Genomic DNA, 26,223 nt, shown 5'->3' with positions numbered 1-26,223 from the left:
TAAGTCATTTCATATATGAGACACTGAATGTGCCAACATTAATTACTTCAAACACTCTTAGGTCACTATCATTTTGTTCCTTTATTTTCCCCTCTCATGTACAAACGAAGCAATAAAGTGAAAACGTCAAGACCTCCAAACTGCAATCTGTCCTTGGTGCTGGACCTGTCGTTTTGCTTTGGCGGTTTGAAACCCATACTCCTCAGATGACATAAACGAGGTAACCCACAACTTATTGCCTTGTACAAGTATGAAGGAAAAGCATCAACAAATAAAACAAAAGCTTTTTCTTTCAGATGCAAGGTAAACAAAACAAATATTTATTTTAACATTATCCTTCCATAGTTATGAAAACAGCTCTGAACAAAAAAACTGCACCTGAGTATTTCAGGCATTCCACTCAATTACTGTATGTAGAAAGAACAAGACAAGGCAAATTAACATGCCAGAACAAAATTTAAAAAAAAAAACAACCACCAACCCCCTCCCAAAAAAACCACCTTTCCTCTTCAGATACTGTAGTCTTCATCAAAAGCTCTCTATATAGTATACCTGGAAACACAAAAACTAGTGTCAAATTTAGATAATAAAACAGCTACTTTCTTCGTATCTGGTAGGCTCCTTAACTAAGGAGTCTAAACTACTACCAGGTACAGAAAGAACAGTCCATACTGCCTCATTAATACATTATGCACTGGTGCAGATTCCCTCTGGTTTCACCAATTACTATAAAAGTAATCATAGGACAACATATACAACTATAAAGACAAGAATGACTGGTATAGTCACCATAATAAACCAGTGAAGCAAACTAATAAGCAAAGAGACTAGTAGGAAATATGCCACCATGCACCAAGGCATATCATGTAACAAGATTCTGAAATGAATGTTTAACCGAAAAAGTATCTTGCTATCTATGGGGAAAAAAGACTGCCCAGAATATGGGAGTTGAAGAGGTTCTAGTGGAGGAAGCAGCTTGGTTCTTGCAGATGTAACTTGTCACTACTGTTTGTATAGAGAATACTGTAGAATTGCCAGTCACTTGCAATTTCACCTGTTTCGTCAGTGATTATCTGGATTACAAGCAGGCTCTAGAAGTCTCTCTTCCCTCTGTACGCTGGTTGAACTTAATAGCTTGTTCCAGTCCTTGTTGGCTCTCAAACTAGATCCTAGACTTCAGGTCAGGTTAAGCAAACAGACAAGGATTTGCTCCTCAAAGGACCAAGAGCTGCTTTTGACTGTGTGAAAACAGGCAGCATGGACTGTGTAGCTATCATCTGATCACAAGAATGTACAGTTGGTCTGCAATGTTTTGTTTTCTAATATTATACGCACTTTTTTGTTTACATATTTATTACAAAATAACTATTTGCCATTTACATTACATTAGCACCCAAAGAGTATTAAAAAAAGCTAGTTCTGGTCAGATGATTATTTAAAAAACAATTGAGCCCATCGCTTAATAAATATTAGATTTAAAAAATCTTACTTTTTATAATTGCCTCAAGTGACACTTCAAGTTTACTGTACTTACATATGTCATTGATCAAAGTCTGCTAATCCCATTTCTACCAGCTTCATGTGAACTAAGCATTGTTCATCGTCATACAAAAACACAGTGTGCTCTGGAGACCGAGTCTGGAAATCAGAAATTTTCAGAAGTACAGAAAGATCTGTTTCAAGTAGTAAGAGTTGACTGCTACAATTATTCTTCTACATCTATACTGCAGTAATGTCTAAAGGCCAACCAGACTGGAGCTCTATTGAGCTAGATACTGTACAAAAATAGGGAAAAAGGCAGTCCTTCTCCCAAACAGCTTACAGTGTAAAGGACAAGACATAACAGGTGGATGAGATAAACAAGAGGGCTGGGGTGGGAAAGACAGTTGCAAAAATAAGTGAATCATTAGTTTAATCCCATTAAGTAGAAAAAATGGCAATGATGCTAAGCTTAAAATTTGATGATAGGAATTAAAAAAGGAAAAAAACCCTTAGTTATCTGATCTGTTCATTTGAAAGTGAACATAAAACTGAAAAATATTACAGTACTGCGTGAACTAAGCCTGATCTCTGTTACAAGTTTCTTTTAAAATCAATTTAAGTTTTCACTTTGCGTATATGATGAAAGTTACAATATTTTGGAAGGAAATTTTTTAGGTAAATGTTAGACACAGGATAATGACTGTACAACACAAATGTCCATTTGGAAATTAAAATTTTTTGTTTTATATTAAATAGCATATTCCCACATAAAATTGTTAACTGATAGTAGTAAGTTCCTTCAGTGATTAATGCAACCCTTAGCCAAACTACCCAGTAAGAACTTTGTTTTTTTTAAACCACTTGACATTAAATATACTGAAGTAACTTAAGACTATTTTATACAAATATTCTATTATCTTTAGATTTCAGAAATTTGGTTAATGACAATGTTAACATTTTACAAACATCCCCAACTCAGATCCACAAGGCATACAAGTTTTCAATAAATAGAGTAGCCAGAATTCCAGAGCGTGTTGAAGGTAAGTGGAAGACACAAAGGCCTGGTCTACACTGTGGGGGGAGATCGATCTAAGTTATGCAACTTCAGCTATGTGAATAACATAGCTGAAGTCGACATACTTAGATCTACTCACCACGGTGTCTTCGCTGCGGTGAGTCGACAGCTAACACTCCCCCATTGACTCCACTTGCATCTCTCGCTCCGGTAGAGTACTGGAGTTGATGGGAGTGTGCTCGGTGGTTGATTTATTGTGTCTAGACTAGACAAGCTAAATCAACCACCGCTGGATCAATTGCTGCCCCTCGATCGTGTGGGTAATGTAGACAAGCCCAAAGAGAAGGGGGCAGGTGGGAAAGAGATTGAAAGTAACATGTGGGACTGCTGCATGAGTTTGTATGTGTCAGTGGCTATCCAACAGATAGGGACAGAGAATAAAATGACTGATGGAGAGGCAGCTCAAACATCCCCCAAAAGCCTACTTTTTTATTGTTCACCTCCTTGACCTTCCCATCAAAGTGACAAAAAAAATCCTCTGTGATAGGTGGGTCAGATTTTCACTTTGAATATCTGGGTACCTTAACAGGAGAATGAGGAGGAATATTAGGGGGCAGCAAAAAGGCAAGGAGAAGCAGGGGAAGCAGGGAAGGAAGGAGACAGTACATTTTTAGTACTTACAGACCTATTGTTTATTTTGAGCACTGGACACCACTAACCCAAATGGAAATGTGAAGCATAAAAGCAAGAATGATGGTTTCTAGTGGAGGAGTAATAAAGGAGGTTAAAATCATGCAGGCAGGCAGGCGGGCTTGGGAAGTGGGCTGTCTGTAACATGGTGAAGAAAATTCCTATGCACTTGATCCTCTGCCTTTTTCAGAAACATCACAACATTAAAGTGTTTATGAGTCTAATTTTTTTAAACCAAAGAACAAGGTTCACAATAAATCTTGTATAAGGTTCAGACATTCCACTTAAAATGTTAAAACCAAGATACCTCACGTTTGGCAGGAACTAAAAGGAAAAACTTACCACTGTGGAAGCATAGAGCTTTTTGCCTTGAAGACAGTCTATCATGGCCCATAGTGCTTGCATGCTCCATTCAGGGCAGTATGGAATTCTCTTTTTTTCTGTATCATACAAAGGAGGTTTAAATCCAGCCAACAGAACTCTTACTGCTTGAGCAGGATATTGCATAAGGTGAGAAGGAATCTGACGTAATCTAAATCAGAATGAAAATCCTAGTCTTAAAATATGCAAGACAACAGTGCAATTGTTAATCACTACCTAGAACTAAAATGTTAATGAAGGATAGCTCAATGATTAGGGAACTAGCCTAGGATTTGGGAGACCTGGGTCCAAGTCCCTGCTCTGCCACCCACTTCCTGTGTGACCTCAGGCAAGTCACAAAGCCCTTCTGAGCATTAGTTTCCCATCTCTTAAATGGGGATAGTAATACTGCCCTCCCTCACAGGGGAGTTGTGAGGGAGGTGCTAAGATACTAAGGAATGGGGGCTGGCCATATAAGTACCCAAGGCAGACAGGAACAATTTAGAAGTACAGATGCAAGCTATTTTTTTTAAAAAATACCAGATCTTGATAAATATAAGTTTAAAAAATTGAACTATGCACTTACTTGATTGTTGGTAATTTTTCAGTTGATCCATAGTCAACAAATTGAACCAAAATATTAACAGGGTCAAATTCTTTAATATAGAGTAGTTTTGCTCTATACCACAAGCTATCATTGTATTCTGCCAGGCAAGGCATTTCTGTAAGAACGAAAAAGCACATTATTTAATCCAAAATTTAGCACATATGCTATCAGAGCTGTAAAACAAGTTGTATTATACCATCAAGTTTTATTTTCTGTCCTCTAATTCATGTTTTTTTTAAATAGTATCCATAATTTTTTTAAAAAGACAGAGTAACTGGAAAAAAATTAAATTAATTTAGAAAGGAATGGTTACTTACCTTATAGCAAGTAAAGTCTACTTACCTGTAACTGGAGTTGTTTGAGATGGACTCTGCATAATTAATCATAGGATGCACTGGCAGAAACAGTTCAGACTGTGGAAGTTTCTCACAGCAGTGCCCTGTAGTGCTCTTATGTGCCCCTTTCTCCTCCTCCCGTGTTTCTGAATACTCTGAAAGCGAGACTCTAAAGTTCCTTCCACTGCTTCTGCAGACTCAAGATTCCATTAGGATTTGAGGAAAAGGGGACAGTGAATGGGAAATGTGAATATGCAGAATCTAGCTTGAACTCCAGTTACAGGTAAGTAATCTTGGTTATTTCTTTGAGTGTCCTCTGCATATTCCTGCTTATGGGATAGTCTGACAAGCAGTACCTCAAAGGAAAGTTGGGACTCAAAAGTCCTAACTGAATAGGCATTGAAGTACTGTCTTACAGTAGCCTACAGGTACAGGTATTTGCTAGGTGAGGCACAGTTATATGTTAAGGCAGGGGTTATCAAACTTTGTCATAGTGAGCCTCCCTGAGCTATGAAAAAAATAACTGCCTCCCCACAGTTTACTAAAACAATATAACAAACTGAAAATCCTGTGTGTTGCAAAAAATGAATAAAAGGATAGAAGGTATTTGATCAATTATAGATCCATATGAATTTCAGAAGTGTTAATTTTAAAATACAAATGGACGCAATGAAAATAAAACTTCAAACATTTTAGGGAACAGGACACCAAACAATGATATGTTAATTCAGTATAATATCCATCAGTCCTATCTTTTCAGGGGGAGGAGTGTGTTTGTTTCCTCACCATACAAAGTAGTAGAATTCAGGGTTGGAGTGTAGAAAAGAAGAGATGTAAGTCATCTTCAATAGAAAGCTGGGAGTGATTCTGTGTTATGATTTCAAGTATCAGGGGGTAGCTGTGTTAGTCTGTATCCACAAAAACGAGGAGTCCGGTGGCACCTTAAAGACTGACAGATTTATCTGAGCATAAGCTTTCGTGGGTAAAAACCTCACTATGTCTGCATCTGTAACTTTCACCCCATGCATCTGAAGAGGAGAGATTTTTACCCATGAAAGCTTATGCTCAAATAAATCTGTTAATCTTTAAGGTGCCTCCGGACTCCTTGTTGTTTTTGTTATGATTGTGGTTAATGCTGAGAAGCCTGACTCACACAGGTAGGGGGATGAAAAAGGAATGAGTCCTTTAAAAGACTGGTGTGTTAACTCATAAAATTCAGATCCCACTGATAACCAAAAGCTTTTCATTTGTGAAAATTTGTGCTGCAGTTCCTTGTTGCCTGACAGGTTGATAATGCTTTCCTCTTCTTTTGAAAACAGCATATTTGTGGGGTTTGGCTTAAAGTTCAATGAGTTCCTGATCTATTGATTACATTTGTCCTTGCCCACTTCAGGAAAGTATTCACGAAACTGCTCCTACAGATCCCTTAAGTGCTAAACAATTACATCTTGGATACTGTCAACTGACAGATCGCACTGTTGCACAATGTCCTCCATGTTGAAAATATGGAAACAGATCCCTGCTGTACACATAAAGACCACAGTTCAAGTTTGTTAATGAATGCTGCTATTGGAACATTAGCAATTAAAACATTTGCATCTTGTGCCTGAAGTGACACATTCAGAGAATTCAGTCGCTTGAATATCTCAGCCAGATATGACAACAAAGATATCTCCTGGACAGCCAACAAACTTCTGCATGTAACAACTGTGTGAAGTTTGCCTCCATCTCTTTGCACAAAATGGCAAAACCCCTTGAATTAATCTGGTGCGACTTTTTATAAAGTTTACAATTTTTACTGCAACTGAAAGAACATTGCTGAGCTCCTCTGCCATCTTCTTAGCACCCAATGCCTATCTGTGGATCATACAATGATTCTAGGTTGCTGTGGGCATGCTTGTACCTTTGTCACAAGCCTGCTATGCTGTCCTGCCATAGACTGTGCTCCATTGCTACAAATTCCAAAAAGTCCCCAATCAAGGCCTGTGCCTTGAACAAAAATATTTAATAGATTAAAAAGCTCTTCACCAGTTGCTTGTGTTGGAAATGAATGGCAAAACAGAAATTCCTCTTTTAATTCGTTGCTGTAGCAAAACAAATATGCATCAGTAGCTGGGTAGCATTTGATAGCTTGATAGACTCATCAATCTGAATTGAATAATATGGGCTCTGACAAAGACTTTCTAGGAGCTGCTCTTTTACATCAGTGACCATCTCTGCAATATGGGGTGAAACTATCGTTAGAAAGTACGATCACATCTAGGTGTGATGCTGCTTTCTCTCCTATAATCACTGTGCATATATCCATTGCAGCTGGAAGTAGTTTCTCACTTATGTTGTGTGGTTTAACCACTTTGGCAATGCACAAAGCCACATGGTAAGAAGCCTCTGTAGCATTCATGGTGACAGTGCTGTACACATTCACAGCGTTTTTTGTCCTGTTAACTCATTGAGCTTTCTCTCAAAAAAAACTCTACAAATTTATATATTAAGGTAGGCTAGCTTGCTTCAAGATGTCGGTGTAGCTTCCATGGCTGCATACTGTTGTTTGACAGTACTTTGCCACATACAAGACACTGAGGCCTTGGTGCATCGCTGGACCTGCTCCATGTAAAGCCTGGTTGAAATAAGTTTTGTAATATTTTTGGCTTCTGTGTTTTGCTGGAGCTGCCACTGCTGCCCTCACGTTGGTTTGTGTTGTACACTTTTCTCCCTTTGTCACAAAATGATTACTTTCTCATGTAAGCTGTTTCTCACTGTATGCACGCTGCTTATAATGTTTTAAAATTTACTTGGGGGAAAAAGCCACACTAAGTGTAAGTATAAGCCAGGTCTGAATGAACTCTCCTTTGACAGCTAGTTGGGGAGGAGGAGAGACTTCAGGAGCAAACTGTATTTACATGAACACACCTACTCTGCCAAGATATCAAGCAGATAGAGCGGTGTTGCTCAAAATGATCAACTTTGGCTGGTGTTGGATTACAAATCACTTGAGTACTGAATGCAGGGGTAGTGAAATGTTATCAATACTGCTGTCTTTATTGTATGAAGCAGAACTGTACTTAACTTGTCCCAAATGAGGGGGTCACCCTCAGCTAAAAGAACCTCGTTAAGCCAGGAGCTCGAATGCCAGATTCCTGTGAAAGTAAGAGGAGTGAGGACAGGTGTCCCAGCCAGGAGGTGTGACTCTCTCTAAGGGTTCCCGGTCTGGTTTAACCAGTTCCTCCCCACTGTTCAAAGGTAGAGCTAAACAGGCTTCATTAGGAGACTTTTGTTATTTCAAGTACTCAATAAGAGTGGAAATCACTTGTGGTGGGGCTTGCTGAGAGTTAAAAATCACTAAGAGACTGACCTACAGAGGTCACAGCAGAGAGGCAGGTGGCAGCAGAAGGTAACTGATGGGTGGTTGGCGAAAGTGGCAAGCAGTTGGCTGGTAGGGCAGCTAGGTAACAAGGAACAGCCGCTGGCAGGGCAGCCAGGCGGGGTGACCAGCAGAGAGGAACCGTGGTTGGTGGGGTAGCCAGCCAGAGCAAGGAGCCTTCTTCCCTCGGTGGGAGGTAAATTCACACAGATGCAGCTCTGAACCCTGGGTCCTCACTGACCAAGGACAACCACTGTGAACGGTGTATGGTGAGGGAGCAGAGGAGAGCACAGTAAAGGAACTTTTGGTTGTAGAACTCAAGAACATGAGGCAGAAGACTCTGCCCCACGCACTCTGGCATGGGTGTTCTGCTCAGAGTTTTGTTTATAATCCTGCTTGTGGCATTTTCCCTAATTAATGTTGGATGACTTTCCTCCTTTCATTAAAAGTTTCTTTTCTATGCTTAGACTCTCTGCTTGTGAATGGGGAAGTATTGCCTCTCAGAGGAGCTCGGGGTGGTGTGTAATTTTTCCAGGTTACTGAGTGGGGGCTCAAGACAACTCTGTGTTGTATTCTCCAGCTGTCCCCTTTAGTCCCATTTCCTGACTCCCAGGTGTGCACAACCCTTTTGCATAAGTCCAAGCCACCCAGGGCTGACAGTCAAAGCTCTTAAAAAGCACACAGCTCGTGCCTCCCTTGACACATTCCTGTGTGCCCCAAGTTTGAGAACCACTGAGTTAAGGCAATAATGCAATGAGCCTACAAGCCTCAAGGTCTGTAAAAAAAAATCTAAGCTAAATTAACGAGGCATAAGCCCCAACAAGCCTTAGCATAAGTATAACCAAGAGCGATCCTAGAAGATCGTAAGATATCACAACAAAGACTGCCGTAAAGACTAAACTTCTGGTAGGTAACCACGCTTGAAATATTTTTAGTTTGGGAAGTCAATAGATGTAATAAGCTTGAGGTAAAAGGATGAATAACCTATGGGAGAAGGGCATCCCAACATTAGTCGGGTGAGGAAATACTAATAAAGGGAGAACCCCCTACTGAACATGCATTAGGCATAGTGGCCACAGCGTCACACATTATAAAAGTTGTATTCCAGCCTGTGTACTTTGGGAGGGAGAGATGAAGTCCCTGGGAGATGCCAAGATGACGACCATTGATGATGGTGATGAGTAAGATAACTCAGACTTTGAGGCCGGAAGGGACCATCATGATCGTCTAGTCCAGGGTTTCTCAACCCATGGGTCAGGACTAGTGTGACCAGATAGCAGGTTTGAAAAATAGGGACAGGGGGTGGAGGGTAATAGGCGCCTGTATAAGACGAAGCCCTGAATATCAGGACTGTTCCTATAAAATCGGGACATCTGGTCACCCTAGTCAGGACACAAAATTGGGTCACAGCAGCTCCTGTGACTTCTGGCTCAGAGGGCTGGCTGGGCTCGCCTCCCTGGCTCCAGGCACTGCAATCTCTGGGGTCCTAGCACCACTCAGGTTTGGCCCAGTCATCATGACGACGGGAGTCCGGTTAGGCCAAATTTGAATGAGTGGCACTGCAACTCCATGAGCTACGAAACACCACTCACACAAATTCGGTCCAGTCAGGGGGAGGGCAAACCTGCAGCACTGCAACCCCAGAGGTTGAATGCCCTGAGCTGAGAGCCAAGACCAGCCAATTCCATGCACAGGAGCTGCAGGAGCCGCCACTGTGGGGTGAGTGCTGGGCAGGACACTCTCACCCCCCACCCCGGAGGCAGGACCCGATCAAAACCACCCCAGGGACTCCACCCCCAGACTATTTACTGGGTCGCAACAGGCCATACACAGTTACAAATGGGTTCTGAGCCAAAAAAGTTTGAAAACCACTGATCTAGTCAAATCACAGGCCACAGAACCTCACTTACCCCCTCCTGTAATAGACCCATAACCTGTGGCTGGGTTACCAAACTCCTCAAATCACAATTTAAAGACTTCCAGTTACAGAGAATCCACCATTTATTCTAGTTTAAAACAGCAACTGACCTGTGCACCATGCTGTAGAAGGCGGCGAACCCCCCCACCCTCCCCGGTCTCTGGCAATCTGACCTGGGGAAAAATTCCTTCTTGACCTCAAATATGGTGATCAGTTGAACTCTGAGCATGTCCGCAAGACCCACCAGCCAGACACCCGGGAAAGCATTCTCTGTAATAACTCAGAGCCCTGCCCATCTAGTACCCCATCTCTGGCCACTGGGGAGTTTAGCTACTAGCAGTCACAGATGGGCCACATGCCATTGTAGGCAATTTCATCATACCATCCCCTCCATAAACTGATCAATCTCAGTCTTGGAACAAATTTAGTTTTTGCCCCCACTGCTCCCCTTGGGAGGCTATTCCCAAACTTTGTTCCTCTGGTGGTCAGAAACCTTCATCTAATTTCAACCCTAAACTTGTTGATGGCCAGTTTATATCCATTTGTTGTGTCCACACTGGCACTGAACTTAAATAACTCCTTCTCCCTCCCTGGTATTTATCCTTGTGATGTTCTTGTAGAGAATAAGCGTATCTCCGCTCAGCTTTCGTTTGGTTAGGCTAAATCAAGCCAAGCTCTTTGGCAGGTTTTCCATTCCTCTGATCATCCCAGTACCCCTTCTCTGCACCTGTTCCAATTTGAATTCATCTCTCTTGAACATGGAGACCAGAAGTGTGCATAGTATTCCAGATGAGGTTTCACCAGTGCCTCATATAATGGCAACACCACCACTTCCTTATCTCTACCGGAAATACATCCTGATGCAACCTCGGATTTCAGGTTGTTTTGCAAGGGATGGTGGAAGGATATGGATGCTCAGCTCTTACTGTATAATCTCTACCTACTCTGTGGGGCTAGAGTGTTTATGAATTTGCTAACTATATTAATAAAAGTATTATAAATATAGTGCGATTTCCTAAGTGTGAATGATACAACCATGCACATCAGGGCTCCAAACTGAACAGTAATTTTGGTAATACTGGCCTAATCTTGGGACAAGAATCTATCAAATTTCAGAGTGCTAATTGGGGAAATTAAATCAGTAACATAATCAATATATCAGGCAAAGCAAACTACCAAACTTAGCATTCAACCTAGAGGCTAGATCTAGGGAGTAGTGTTTTGTAAATACAGATAGAATTCCAAGTAGCAGACCTATAGATCTCTCTACAACTTGAATATGTCTAAGGCATACTCCCGCAAGAGTAGAACAGATGCTAGTTTACAGCTTCTCTATGCACTATCCAGCCCATCTAGATAATGTCTAAGAAGAAATAGTGAGTCTCTTATGGTTGTCTACATATGAAACAAGGAGACTAGAAATCCTAAATTCCTTGGTTCTGTTAAGATAGTAAGCCAGAGCTCTTTTAGCATCCAAAGTAGCTTTAAGTACTTAAGCTTTAAGTTAAGTAGCTTTAACTCACCTATATAAGCATGAGACCTGGGGAAAAATATTGGCAGATTGTTTGATTAAGATGAAAGTTAGATACCACATGGGAAGGAAACTAGGGTTAGGGCAAAATATCACCTTATTTTTGTGAAAGACAATGAATGGAAGATCAGCCTCGAGGGCATGTAGTTCATTCATCTAGCCAACGTTAGGCTACAATGAAAGCTATTCTGATAGATAGCTGGAACAGAGAACACTGCTATAGGCTCAAAGGCAGGCTTCATATCTGAGGAAGAACTAAACTGAGATCCCATGACAGTACTGGATTCTTTATTAGTGGCTACATTTCAGCAAGTCCCTTTGTTAATTGGTTTATTGTATCATGTGTAAAGACTGATTTATTATCTATCAATGCATGGTGGACAGCTACTACATGAACCTTCAAAGGAGAAGAGGGAAAGTCATGAAAGCTTTACCTCAAGTACATATTCAAGAATAGGCTGAACTAGTGCTTCGGGTGGATTTGTAAGTTTTTCACTCACCCACTTCACAAATCTGGTCCATTTGAGATGATAGTACCCTCTAGTTGACTGTTTTCTACTTAATCAATATTTACTGCACTTGTAATGGACAAGATTTCTCAAGGTCCAGTACAGTCTTATAGCTCATGCAGTGAGGTCTGCAAGATAGAGGGTCTGGGTAGACATAAACTCTTCCCTCCTGTTGAGCTAAAGTCAGAAAGGCTAACAACCACTTCTGTATTGGCCCATGCTGGGACAATAAAAATTATTTTGGGTCTGACTTTTCTTATCTTTATCCCCCTCTGGTGAAAAGGAAGGCACAGAGCAGAACTTCTACCCTAATGAGGAGAAAGGTGTCCGATATGGATAGACTTTCTCTCGGCTCTTGAATAGAACAGATGACATTTTGCATTTTGTATTATTCTGAGCAAATCTTAACCCCACATGGTAAAGATCTTGTCTACAGTGGATTTGTTTAAATGACCACTCACGCAGTTCCATTACATCTCTGCTCAGCTGATCCGCCAGGCCCAAGAAGTGAAGCGCTTCCACTTGGCCAAGTAGATCGCTCTGATAGAGGACATGCTCTGAGCAGGCTTGCTACTCCTGGTTCAGCCACATAGCTGCCAGGTGCAGGGACACAAGGTTTGGGTGGAGTAGCTGGCCTTGGTTCTGTAAGATCAAATCCGGACACACGAGGAGCTCTAGTGAAGCTACTACGGAAAGGTCCAGGAGCATGCTGAACCAGTGCTGGCACGGCCATACCAGGGCAAACAAAATTACCTTTGCCTTGTCCCTTTTGATTTTCAAGAGGACCTTGTGTACCAACGGTATATGTGGAAAGGCATACAACAGATCCCTTGACCACGGCCATAGGAAGATGTCTGACAGGTAACCGTCGCCAAGCCCATGCATTGAGCAGAGCTGATTACCTATGGGTGGAGGGACCACTTGTGGTGAGAAGAAAAGGACCTGCTAAGGTGATCTGCCAGTGTATTCCGGTCCCCTGGAAAGTGCGATGCCTTGAGATGAACGTGTTGCATGCAGAAGTCCCACAATTGAAGAGCCTCTTGGCACAGGGCCGAGGAGCAAACTCCCTCATTCTCGTTGACATAAAACATCACGTCTGTATTGTCTGTCAGGACCTGTACTACCTTGCCCGACAGGTAGAGAAGGAACACCCGGCAGGCCAAGCGAATTGCCCTGCGTTTCCTGACATTTATGTGCAGGGAGAGTTCTCCCTGTGACTAGAGGCCCTGGGTACTGTGACTGCAGAAGTGGGCTCCTCACCCCAGGTCTAACCCATCTGAGATTCATGTCACCAATGAGCACGGGGTGGCAAAGAGAACCCCGGTCATTATTGACTGTGGATCTGACCATCAAGTTAATGATGCAAGAATGGCCAAAGGGATTGTAATAACTAAGTCCAAATGGTGCCTTCTGGGGGAGCAGATTAACACCAGCCACATCTGAAGAGGTCTGAGGTACAACTGTGTGTACTGCACCACGTAAGTGCATGCTGACATATGACCGAGCAGCTTGAGGCATACCAGAGCAGTCATGAGTGGGTGGGATCTGACAGGGGCAATTAGCTCAGACATCACCAGAACTGGGCTTCTGGCAGGTAGGCTCTGGCCCGAATAGAGTCGAGCACTGTTCCTATAAACTCCAGCCTCTGAATTGGAATCAGAGTGGATTTCTGCTAATTTATCAGCAGGTCCAGCTCTTGACAGGTGGCCCATACTTTGCTCACACTGTGTTGAACCTGAGCTCATGAACGATCCTTGACTAACCAGTTGTTGAAACAGGGGTAGATATGTACACCATGATGTCTTAGGTAAGCTTAAACTACTGCCATACACTTCGTGAAAACCCTTGGGGCTGACACCAGTCTGAAACAGAATGTGGTGAACTGGTAGCGGTGCTCGCCCACCATGAATCATAGGAATCACCTGTGACCATGGAAGATGGAGATGTGGAAATAAACATCCTTTGGTTTGAGTACCAGTTTTCCGGATCCAGGGAGGGAAAGATGGATGCCAGGGAGACCATGCGGAATTTGAACTTCTTGAGATATTTGTTGAGGCAATGCAGGTCTAGGAGGCCTGAGGCCCCTTTGGCCTTTACGATTAGGAAATATCAGGAGTAGAACCCTTTTCCCTCTCAAGTCTCAAGCAACTTCCTCTATGCCCCCCACACGTAGGAGGGTTTCTACCTCCTGGATGAGGAGATGCTCGTGAGAAGGGTCCCAGAATAGGGACAGGTATGTGGGTTGGGAGGGAGGAATGGATAAACTGCAAGGTGTACCCAACTGTCATGGTGGAAAGCACCCAGTGGTCTGAAGTTATTTGGGGGACACAGTACAGAATGGAAATAAACAGTCCAAAAACAAAAGGGGAATGGTGGATCCTGGGTTAAGTCCAGTAGGCCGTCCTTGGTTGCACTCTCGAAAGGCCTGTCTCGGGCCAGCCAGGTATTGGCCCAAGCCTGACTGGCAGGCCAAGATCTGCGCTTATAACCCTTCCCTTTTTTCTTGTCGGGCTCGTGTCTAAAAGGCCCCAAAAATCTTGGATGTGGCTGCGGCCAGAAGTGCCTTCTGGAGGCTGGGGGCGTGTAAAGGCCTGGAGATCGCAGCATGGCCCTTGAGTCCTTCAGGTTGTTCAGCTTGGTGTCCATCTGCTCCAAGAACAATGCATTGCCCTTGAAAGGGAGGTCTTGGACCAACTGCTGCACCTCGTGAGAAAGGCCCAAGGACTACAACCATGAGCTGCACCGCATGGACACTTCCAAGACCATCAACCTGGCCACCGAGTCAGCCACATTCAAGGCAGCCTAAAAAGAGGCCCTGCCTACCACCTTGCCTTCCTCCAGAATGACCAGGAATTCTTACCTTGACTCCTGAGGCAGAGAGTCTTTGAACTTGGCCATAGAGTCCCAAATGTTATAACTATCTTCCCAGCAGTGCCAGCTGGTTGGAGATCTGGAGGTGTAGGCTAGCTGTTGAATATACCTTTCTGCCGAACAAGTCAAGTCTCTCCGCATCCTTATTTTTAGACATGACACTTGCCTGACCCTGTCTGTCCCGCTCATTTGCGGTGGAAACCACCAGGGACCCAGGGGGAGGGTGCAAGTACATGTATTCATACCCCTTAGCCAGGACTTATTTTTTCTCTGCCCTTTTCGAAGTTGGGGCAGAGAAGACGGGGTCTGCCAGTGCTTTAACCAGTTTTAGCACCCCATCATAGACTGGCAGTGCAACCTTAGAGGGGCTGTTGCAGCTAAAAATATCAAAGAGGCTGTCCATGGGCTCCTTCAGTTCCTCTGCCTCTAGCCCCAAATTCGTGGCAACCCGTTTAAGGAGATCTTGGTGAGTCTGGAAGTCGTCCAGTGGCAGTGGGTGGAACCCACAACTGCCTAATCTGGGGACGAGGAAGATGCCACCACCACAGGAGGAGCTGGAAAGTCCTCTGCTACTGGGGTCACCTCCACTTAAGCCACTGCTGGGGTCTTGGTACTGGGTTTGGAGTCCGAGTCGGGGTCCTGTACTAGCTGGGGTGTTGCCAAGACTCACTTCTCAGATGTGGCTATGGATGACAGATGGGAGTGGGGGCCTGGCATTGGAAAGAACCCCCCACGGGTTCCAATATTGCCAGCGTACTGGCCACTGCCCTGGTGGCCAAGTGCCCACAGCAGGACCACCACCAAAGTCCAGTGTGTAAGAAAAGTGGGGTCTCCTTGGTGGGGGGATGGATTCCTCTTCCTCTCTGATGAGTATTCCTCCCTTGGAGACCATGGCGGAGCCGTTGCCGTTCCCACCTGCTGGATATGATGTGGAGTCAGGGAATGGTGCCGGGGGATGGAGACCAGCGCCATACTTCCAGTGACTGATGCCAATGAGTTGGGGACAGGTGTCATGAAGCTGGTGAGCTAGGCCGCGGAGCTGGAGACCGGTGCCGGGATGCTGGGGACCGGTGTTGGGTTGGCGACCACTGCGGCCGACCCATAGGGGGGTTTGCCTCTGGAGGGAGCAGTCTTCAATGAATAGTGGCCTCATGGTCTGTGCAGTACTGGGAGGGCCATCAGGTCCTCTGCTTCCTGAAATGCCTCCGGTGTCAAGGGGGATCTCAAGCATAGGGTTCCTCAACTGCTCCCAGGAGTCAGTGGTGGTTCCCTGACTGGGCTCAACTGCCATCAACCGCAGCTCTGGGGAGGACGAGCGGCCCAGCAGGGGTCTCACCTTGTCAGCCACTCACCTCTTATCCTTTTTCGACACAGGTGAGTGCCATCTTTCAGTGCACAGTTTCTTGTGCCACTTCCTCGGCACTGAAGATGGTAAATGGTGCCAAGCAGACCATGATGCTGGGGGAGCACTCCGTACTGAGGCCGAAGTGCTCAGCGCTGAATCAGAGTGGGACAGCTCCAAGGCCAGTCTGAGCGCTGCTTCCATTAGCAGGGCCTTCAGATGAATGTCCCTGTCCTTTTGTGTGTGTGGCCTGAAGCTCCTGCAGATCATGCACCTGTCTTTAATGTGGGCTTCTCTGAGGCACTTTAAGCAGCTCACATGCAGGTCGCTCACTGGCATGGGCTTATGACAGGTGGCACACGGTTTGAAACACGGGGACCAGGGCATGCCCTGTCCCTGGGACAACATCCTGGAATGCGACCACTATCTACTTCAACTTAACTAACTGCTAACAACTAAGTCCTAACTATATACAAGAATAACAGAGTTGAAAAACCACTAGAAGAACTTGCAAGCGCAAAAGAGAAGTCATTCCAGCAACTGTCACGGGTGATGAGAAGAAACTGAGGGGGTCTGGGGCCAGCAGTGCCCCTTATACTGGCGCATGAGAACGGGACTCCAGGGGGTGCTAGGGATGGCCCTATGGATACCACTAAGGGGAAAATCTCTGGCAACTGTGCACATGGGAGCGCACACACCTAACATGGAGTTGATATGAACACTCTAAGAACCACCACTATTGTCTCTTGTGACTCTGACACTCCCAAAAGAATTTATAGTTTTAAATTTTATTTAAAACTATAGACACACATAAAATAGAAGTATTTACTCACTAGGTTTGTACTTCTGTAAGGTATAACAGGGAAAACAAATTTGCAAAAATACCTGTTCTAAAATCTGTTAGAAAAGGAAGAGACTCCACATTCTGATTACAGTGCTTCAGGACTTGATCTAGACTCTCAGATTCCAAATCCCAGCTGACACCACTATCTTCTGTGTCGCTCTGCTGGTTAAGGCCCTCTGCTGATTCAAGGCAAATGTACATCTAAAAAAGAAAAGTTTTATAAAAGACAAAGATTACAGCTTTCACAGACACATCAGAATTAACTGCCATGTGTAATAAGTGATCAAGGGATATTAAGAGGATAACTATTTTTATCTTGGAAAGATTGTCACTAAGAAACACTGCCCCTCCCCGCTAATTCTTCTTTCCTCCACACCTTAAAATTAGTTTTACATTTTACTACTCAGGGTTTAGTTCAAGGCAACCAGTTACTACTTATTAATGCCACACCTTGTAACCATGATAACATAAGCCCTGCATATACGAAAGTGTGCAGGTGTTAGAATTCCACAGAGTCTTGGTCTAATTCAGGGTTCCCTCCCACTCCTCTGGATTTGCCACTATGGAAAATTAAAATTTAAACAGATTCAATCTGAAATTCATGGAAAAAACTTCTAAAATGGTTTCTCTCTCTTGCAAAGCATGAAAACATTCTATTACATCTAAATTTTATTTTTAATATGGCCTATTAGTATAAATGTGTGCATCAGTATAAATAAGCAAATAATTGTAATACAGAGAGCTAAACTTTCATTAATATACAAAGCTATGGTCTGCATCAAATCTCCAGTCGCAGGCATATGGAGTGCATGCATACCCATGTTGTAGAATTTGAAAAAGAACTCACCATTACCATCCACCCTTGATTAAGAAAGATTCTAATTACAATGTACTATTACTTTTCTAATCACGGTAATGCATTTCATACTGACGTTGCATATACATAACTGCTGCCCAAAAGTAAAGGAATATGAGTAGAGTTTCTAGCAGTGGCTTTATAATGGAATATTTATCCTGATCAAAAGCATATAGAAGTTCAGCTTATTCATGGACAAGGAACCAAAAGCATTTGTTAGATAATTAAATTAAGAATATATATTCTATTTTAATTCTTAAACTGGAAGCCCATCACTAAGGTATTTAAGCACCTTAACATCACGTTCTAAATTCAGTCTTATATTTTAACACCATTAGCTCTACCAAGAAACTTCCATGGTTTCATGTAGAAAGCTAGAGCAGTATACAAAAAGAGTCATTAAAGAGAGTAACAGAGCCACTGATGGATTTACCAAGCAACATAACTTTAATAGCTCAATGTAAACCAATCCCTCCTTCAGATTTTATGACTGAACCAGCTTCTCACTGGTATGTGGTTTGGGGTCTGATCCAAAATTCACTGAAATTTGTGGGAGTCTTTCATTTGATTACAATGTGCATAAGATTAGGCCCTTGTCCAGAAGGGGCAGTACCAGGAGCAGCTGTGTGGACTGAGAGAAAAAAAAAATGCTGAATAGGAGGCCAACAAAAGAAAAATGGTAATATACTAAAAGCCTACAAAACAGAACATTGTGGCATAAGACTGTTTCACCACTTCAATATAAGGAGGAAAATACAGGAGAGGAAATCAGTATGCTGCCACAGTGATCAAATCCAATTACTTATTGTCTATTACATCAAATGAATAATAATAATAAAAAAATATCAGACCAGTTTGAAGAAAAAAAAAACAACAACCAACAACAAGAAGTCCCATGGTCCAAATACATTTCTGAGGGAACATCTGTGAGTGCAAGTTTCTTTCTTCTCCTACACCTCTGTATTTCATGTGGAACATAGGGCTTTCATCACTGCCTTCCATCTTTGCTAGTCTCCTGTGGCAGTCTTTGCTTCTTTCCACTTTATTCAGATAGGTTTCAATTCTGCTTCTGTTGTGGTTCTAACTCACTGCCTCCTGCCCTGGGGGTTCCAGTTCAATGCCTATCTTGTTATTTTATTGGGTCTTTCCCTTCATGAATGTCCTAGCTATCTCCATTTTCGTTCTGTAATTTCCAGTCCTACTGGCTTCTGTTTCATCCTCCTTCAGAGTTTGTTGCTTGTGATTTTTTCTGCCCATCTAATATTGAGGATTTGTCTAAGGCAGCTGTTGATGAAGACAGAGTTTAGATAGTAAAGTTTTTCATAAGTCTCCAAGTTTCAGCACCATGTAGCAAGACTGATTTTATAATGGTTAAATATTTGAAGTTTAGTTGGAGCGTAAGATTTCCGTTTCTCCAGATCGACTGTAGAGTTACAACAATACATCTTGCTTTCACTATTCTGGTTTTAATGTCTTCCTCTGTTCCATCTGTTGTACTTAAAATGCGGACAAGGTATGTGATATATTGGATTTCATCTAGGTCGGCCCCAGAAAATGCAACTGGTGTTTCTTGTTGTGTATTGAGTCTCATGATTTTAAGTTTTTACACTGTTGATTTTCAATCCTACTACTTGTGGATAGGCCTGTAAATCGTTTTGGCGTTCATGACTCTATGAGAATGGGATAGCAAGTTAATGTCATCTGCAAAGTCAAGGTCCCCTAACTTCTGCCATTAGATCACAAGTTCTATGATGTTATGTAGGATTTCTATTTGATCAATACATGATCTCTCCTGTCTGAATCCTGCCTATTCTTCTTCTTACCTTGAATGTATTACTTTCTTTATTCTTTATAATATGTAATTATCTTACTTTGGAACATTCTTCCTGATAACTATTTAATGATGTTGTACAGTGTCTTCATGTCATTTTGTGCTGCAGCAGTTTGAGCATCTCTTGCTATTTCATCTACAAAGTTTCATTTGTCTTTCCTAACACTATTTTGTCCTCTTTGTTCTTTACTGCATATTCTTCCTGGAGTCAGTGCGTCTGTGTTTTTGTTTCAGTTTAATTTTGCATCTTTCCTCTCATATAATCTTTCATTGTGATGTTTCTTCCTGAATCCCAGCATTTCTTTACATGTTTTAGTGAAAGTATCCTTTACCTGTTTCCATTTGCTTTCTATTGTCTCATCATCTTCAAGCACCTGGTATCTATTTGCTGAGCAATTCTAAAGTCTTGCTGCATTTTAGTTGGGTGACCTTATAATGTGGTGTGTCTGCTGTTCAGATCTATTCTTTGGTTTTATTTTTATTCTCAATTTAGTTAGTTAGTGTGTGGTCCATTCTCACACCTGTCCCATTCCTGCTATCTACATCTTCTGAAGTTCTATTACATTTGTGCAGAATTGTAATGTGGTTTGGTTCCTTGTTTTGTTGGTATAATGTAATTTGGTTTCCTGTTCTGTGATCTGCTGACTTTCAAGTTATTTTATGAATAGTATGGTGAGGGAAGATGATTCCTCCAATGACCAGATCATTCATTCCACAAAAATCAGCAAACATTTAATCATTTTAATTTGTTTCACCAAGGCTTTGTTTCCCCATATTTACTTCCCTGCCAGTGTTGTTGCTCCCTACCTTAGCATTAATTTCTCCAGTTACTAGGAGGGGATTTTATCTAGTTTGTTATGTAGTTGCTTGTACAAGGTGGTTGGTGGTTTTTTTTTTTTTGTTTTACTCTTGGTTAGTTTGATTTGTTGGAGAAAAAACGGTTACTTACTTTCTCATAACTGTTGTTCTTCGAGAGGTGTTGGTCACGGCCATTCCACATTAGGTGTGTGTGCATCGCATGCACAAGAATCGGAAACTTTTCCCCTTAGCAGCTCCTGTCAGGCCAGCGGGCCCCCCGAGTGGCGCCACTGCGCCCCGCATACATTCCACCGCCGGCCCAACCCCCTCCAGTTCCTTCTTGCAGACGACTCCGACAGAGGGGTAAGAGGGTGGGTGGTGGAATAGACGTGAACACTACATCTCAAAGAACAACAGTTACGAGAAAGTAAGTAACCATTTTTTCTTCTTCGAATGCTTGTTCACGCCAATTCCACATTTGGTAAATTACAAGCTTACCTCTGGAGGGTAGGAGTCATGGAACAACTGCTTGGAGGACCGCTCTGCCAACTGCCGCGTCCTCTCTGGCCTGCTGGTTGACCGCATAGTGGGCCGTGAAGGTGTGCACCAAGGACCAGGTGGCTGCTCTGCAGATCTCCTGGATCGGAACCTGTGCTAGGAATGCTGTGGAAGTCACCTGCGCCTTGGTCAAGTGGGCCGTAACCGCCAGGGCTGGAACACCTGCAAGCTCATAACACGCCCAGATGCAGCTTGTAATCCAAGACTAAATCTGCTGCGCCGACACTGGGAGGCCTTTTAACCTCTCAGCCACAGCCACAAACAGCTGCGCGGATTTGCAAAAGGGCTTGGTGTGCTCCAAATAGAATGCCAGCGCTCGACGCACATCCAAGGTGTGTAAGCTGCAATGACGCGGGTCCATATGGGGTTTCGAGAAGAACACCGGCAGACAAATGTCCTGGCCCAGATGGAATTGGGACACCACCTTAGGGAGGAACTTGGGGTGCGGCTGGAGTTGCACCTTGTCCTTGTGAAATACCGTGTATGGTGGCTCAGAGGTGAGGGCCCTCAGTTCGGACACCCTTCTAGCTGAGGTAATGGCAACCAGAAACGCCACCTTCCAGGAAAGGTGGAGGAGAGAACAGGTAGCGAGGGGCTCGAAAGGGGGTCCCATGAGTTTAGAAAGGACCAGATTAAGGTTCCATGGAGAGACTGGGGGGCGGGAGTATGGCAACACCCTCTCCAACCCTTTAAGGAACTGCCCCACCATTGGTTGGGAAAACACCGAGCCCCCCGAGAACCCTGGATGGAAGGCGGAGATGGCTGCCAGGTGCACTCTGAGTGAGGACGGGACTAGCCCTTGCTGCTTGAGGTGCAAGAGGTACTCCAGAATGGCCTGCACCGGGGCCTGGCCCGGCTGCACCTGTCAGGGTTCACACCAACACGTGAACCTTTTCCACTTGGCCATATAGGCTGCCCTGGTAGAGGGCTTTCTACTGCCAAGCAGAATCTGCTGCACAGGAAGGGAGCACTGGCTCTGTAGGGCGTTTAGCCACAGAGCCTCCATGCCATCAGGTGCAGTCTCTGCAGGTCAGGGTGGAGAAGCCGCCTGCCGTCCTGTGCAATGAGGTCCCAGTGTAGGGGCAGGACTACTGGGGCGTCCACCGACAGCTCTAGGAGCTATGTGTACCAGTGTTGGCGGGCCCAGGCTGGGGCAATGAGGATCACCACCGCCCTGTCCCTGCGCACCTTGAGCAGGACCTTGTGCACCAAGGGGAGCGGGAGAAAGGCATACATCAAGCCCCTCTCCACGGGATCGCAAATACGTCTGCGAGTGAGCCCCGGCTGCGGCCCTGGAACAAGCAGAACCGCGGGCACTGGGCGTTGATCTACCCGGGGAAAGCCCCACCTGCGGAAGAGCGAAAGCATGACGTCCGCCCTGAGCGTCCACTCGTGCATGCGGTACGACCTGCTGAGGGAGTCCGCCAGCTCGTTCCACACCCCTGGGAGATAGGATGCCCCGAGGTGAATCGCATAGGCTATTCAAAGGTCCCAGAGTGGCGTTATATAAAACATGGCAGTAGTGTTGTCTGTCAGAACTGTCACACTGTAACCACTCAGAGTGGCATGAAAGGTCTGGCAGGTGAGTTGAACCGCCCTGAGCTCCTTCACGTTGATATGGAGTGACCACTCTGCCTCGGACCACAACCCCTGCATCATGAGGTCCCCCAGGTGAGCCCCCCACCTGGTCTGACATGTCTGTCACCAGCGTCAGGTCCGGAAGTGGGGCGGCAAAAGGGATGCCTTTGCAAACCACAGGCTGGGACTGCCACCACAGCAGGGAGTCCAGCACATCCCTCAGGGCTGTCACTACCAACTCCAGGGGGTCCCTGCCTGGACGGTACACCCGAGCGAGCCACGCCTGCAGAATCCTGAGTCTCAGTCTAGCATGCCTGACCATGTGCGTGCATGCTGCCATGTGGCCCACCAGCCACAGGCAGCACCTGGCCGTTGTTGTTGGAAACTGGCGCAGGGAGGCCACTGCTTGTTGGATAGCCTGGAATCAGGATACCGGAAGGCTTGCCCTGGCCTGCACCACATCCAAGACTGCCCCCATGAATTCCACTCTCTGCGTGGGTACGAGGTAGACTTGGGGATGTTGACCAGGAGCCCCAGCTCATGGAACAATCTCAGGGCCACCTCCACATGGCCCCACACCTCCGCCTTGGAGCGGCCCACCAGGAGCCAGTCGTCGAGGTACGGGTACACCCAGATTCTCTGCCTCTGTAAGAAGGCCACCACCACCATGCCCTTCGTGAACTCCCTTGGGGCTGCGGCTAGACCGAACGGGAGAACCGCAAACTGATAATGTTCTCGGCCCGCAGTGAAGCGTAGGAACCACCAATGTGCTGGGAAAATGGCGATATGAAAGTATGCGTCCTTCATGTTGAGGGCAGCATACCAGTCTCCCAGATCCAGGGAAGGGATGATGGTGCCCAGAGAGACCATGCGGAAGTGGGCTTTGACCAGGAATTTGTTGAGCCCGCGCAGGTCTAGGATTGGGCGAAGGCCCCCTTTGGCCTTGGGGACGAGGAAGTACCGGGAGTAGAACCCTTTTCCCCGAGGCCGTGAGGCACTGACTCTACCGCCCCCGTCTGTAGCAGCGAGCGGACTTCCTCCTCTAGGAGATGCTCGTGAGAGGGGTCCCTGAAGAGGGACAGGGAAGAGCGGTTGGAGGGGGGGAGGGAGGCGAACTGCAGCGAATACCCGTTCCGTACAGTGTGTAAGACCCAACGGTCCAACGTAATGTTGGACCACGCATTGGAGAAACAGGACAGGTGGTTCAGGAAGCAAAGGGACGGATCCGGTGACTGGTCTGGTACACTGTCCTCGAGCGCACCTTCAAAGCCTAACTTAGTGCCCAGCTGGGGTTTGTGCTGGTCTTGGCTCTGGCCCAGCACATTATTGTTGTTGCGCCGTCGCCTGTTATCCCTGCCTTACCTACGGTAAGGTTCATGCCTATGGCAAGGCTGGTACTGGCGTTGAGGGGGCTTAAAAGGCTTCCTCTGGGTTGCTGGGGTGTGCATACCCAGCGACTTGAGCGTAGCTCGCGAGTCCTTGAGGCTATGCAGCCTCGCGTCTGTCTGATCTGGGAAGAGCCCGGACCCTTCAAAGGGGAGGTCATGGAGTGTATTCTGGACTTCGGGGGGCAGGCCTGACTCCTGGAGCCACGCCGAGCGCCTCATGACCACCCCGACACGACTGTTCTAGCCGCCACATCTGCCGAATCCAAGGAAGCCTGGAGAGAGGTCTTGGCTACTGCCTTGCCCTCGTCCACCAGGGCTGTGAACTCCTGTTGGGAACACTGTGGGAGGTTGTCCTTCAACTTCCCCACCGCCACCCAGGAGTTGAAATTGTGCCTGTTGAGGATGGCCTGCTGGTTAGCAATACTCAACTGATGGCCCCCAGATGAGTATACCTTTCTACCAAAAAGGTCCAGGCGATTTTGCCTTCTTGGCCTTAGGGGCCAGGGCCTGCTGTCCATGGCACTCCCTTTTGCTCACCGCCGAAACCACTAGGGAGCATGGACTTGGGTGGAAGAATAGGACCTCATAGCCCTTAGAAAGGGCAAAGTATTTACGTTCCACTCCTTTAGCCGTTGGAGCGCTAGAGGCCGGGGTCTGCCATATAGTCTTATAGTTAGACTAAATGGTCTTAATGAGCGGGAGTGCTATTCTGGATGGCCCTTCAGGGCTCAAAATGTCCACCATGTGGTCCTCCTGCTCAACTGTTTCCTCGGCCTGCAACGCCAAATATTTGGCAACTCTGCGCAGCAGTTCCTGGTGGGCTCTATGGTCTATTGGCGAAGGGCCGGATACCTCTGTACCCGCCACCGCCTCATCGGGGGAAGATGAGATTAGCTGCTGCTCAACCCCTCTGGTTGGTCCTCCTGCTCCCCATCTCCCGTGGCAGGGGCCCTGGGCTCAGGCCGGGGCGGGAGTCCATGGGATGGCACCGGGCTTGCCGCCAACAGCTCGATGAGGTCCTTTGTGGCCTCAAAGGTGCCAGGCATAGAGGGCTGATCCATTATGCCCTCGAGCCCATCATCCACACTGAGCTCACTTAGGTCTGGGCTCAGTGGGGCTTGTACTGCTGGGACAGCCTGTGTCAGCGCCGGTACAGCGGCCTTCCCACTCTCGTTGGTGCTCGGTGCCTTGGGAGGCCATGCCTTCCTTTAGGCTGTGCCGGGGGCCACACCGGGGAGGACGATCAGTGCTGGTGCCTCGCCTGGCACTCCGGGGCCATCAGTTTACGGTGCTTCGTCAGTGCCGGGTCTCCCGACGGCTCCAGGGCACTATGCACCGAGGAAGCCTGAGCCAGCATTGGGCACTCTGGGCCCGGTGGCTGCAATGCGGCCTCCATCAACAGTTGTTTAGTCGGAAGTCTCTTTCTTTCCCTGTCCTTGGCTTGAAAGCCTTGCAAATCCTACACCTTTCAGTTTGATGTCCGTCCCCCAGGCAACGTAGACACGAGTCGTGGGGGGTCACTAACTGGCATAGGTTTGCGGCACGTGGCACAAGCCTTGAAGCCGTGGGCCTGCGGCATGCCCCGTGGCCCAGGGCCAGTGCTGGAGGCCTCCAAGCACCTAATCACTTAAGTGTTCACAATCCATATGTAAATGAACTGATAACAGCTACTCTAAGGCTAAGGGACTGCTCTTCTACCAGAAAGAGAGAGAGGTTGTTCCAACGTCGCCATGGACGGTAAGAAGGAACTGGAGGGGGTTGGGCCGGCGTGGGTATACAGGTGGGGCGCAGGGGTGCCACTCGGGGGGCCCGCAGGGAGCTGCTAAGGGAAAAACTTTCCAACGCTTGTGCACACAGTGCGTGCACACCTAATGTGGAATGGACATAAACAACCACTTGAAGAAGAACAACATTGAACAGACACTTTCTGGAACTTTGATGAAAATTGTACTATTCTAATCCTTTTTGAAACTGGTGCCCATTCTATCAGGCTTTTAGTTGCCCCCCTTGATTTTATCAAACCCACACCACCTCTGTGTATATCACTGGCATTCGGTAATCCAGAATATAGTAGGATGTGTCCAGATGACAAAGTGATTTGTCCTGATATAACCCATCTCATTTCACTTAGGCCAAGTACATCTAATTTGCATCTCCCCATTTCTTTTGTTACTTTGACTGTTTTACCAGCCTCATGTTAGTGTCCACACATGCCACGTACCAATTTTGGTAATGGATTTTGGAGAGAGCAAATTCATCAGTAGAGTAGCTTCCTTGGGGGTTTGGCCACTTCATGTTTTCATCTCTCTTCTAGGTCTATTTGAATTAAGTTGGATTGAGTTTGTTGAA

The 26,223-nt window shown here is 45.6% G+C and overlaps 1 protein-coding gene across 5 annotated transcripts in view; it reads right to left on the bottom strand.

The window, feature by feature from the left end:
- Window positions 1-299: 299 nt before the first annotated feature.
- Window positions 300-26,223, bottom strand: part of RNF17 (ring finger protein 17) — a 201,555-nt gene continuing 175,631 nt past the window's right edge. For all 5 annotated transcript variants that reach the window (XM_048844981.2, XM_075127255.1, XM_075127254.1 and 2 more), the window contains 5 exons: window positions 16,907-17,066; window positions 4,134-4,269; window positions 3,530-3,719; window positions 1,535-1,638; window positions 300-552 (listed from right to left, as the gene is read on the bottom strand). In XM_048844981.2, coding sequence (XP_048700938.2) covers window positions 1,540-1,638; window positions 3,530-3,719; window positions 4,134-4,269; window positions 16,907-17,066 — 585 coding nt within the window. In that variant the 3' untranslated portion in view covers window positions 300-552; window positions 1,535-1,539. The remainder of the gene's footprint in view (window positions 553-1,534; window positions 1,639-3,529; window positions 3,720-4,133; window positions 4,270-16,906; window positions 17,067-26,223) is intronic.

Source organism: Caretta caretta, chromosome 1 (genome assembly GCF_965140235.1).
Source record: "Caretta caretta isolate rCarCar2 chromosome 1, rCarCar1.hap1, whole genome shotgun sequence".
Taxonomy (NCBI): Eukaryota; Metazoa; Chordata; order Testudines; family Cheloniidae; genus Caretta; species Caretta caretta.
Note: the sequence above shows the minus strand (reverse complement) of the source record. Positions and strands in the feature narration are given on the sequence as shown.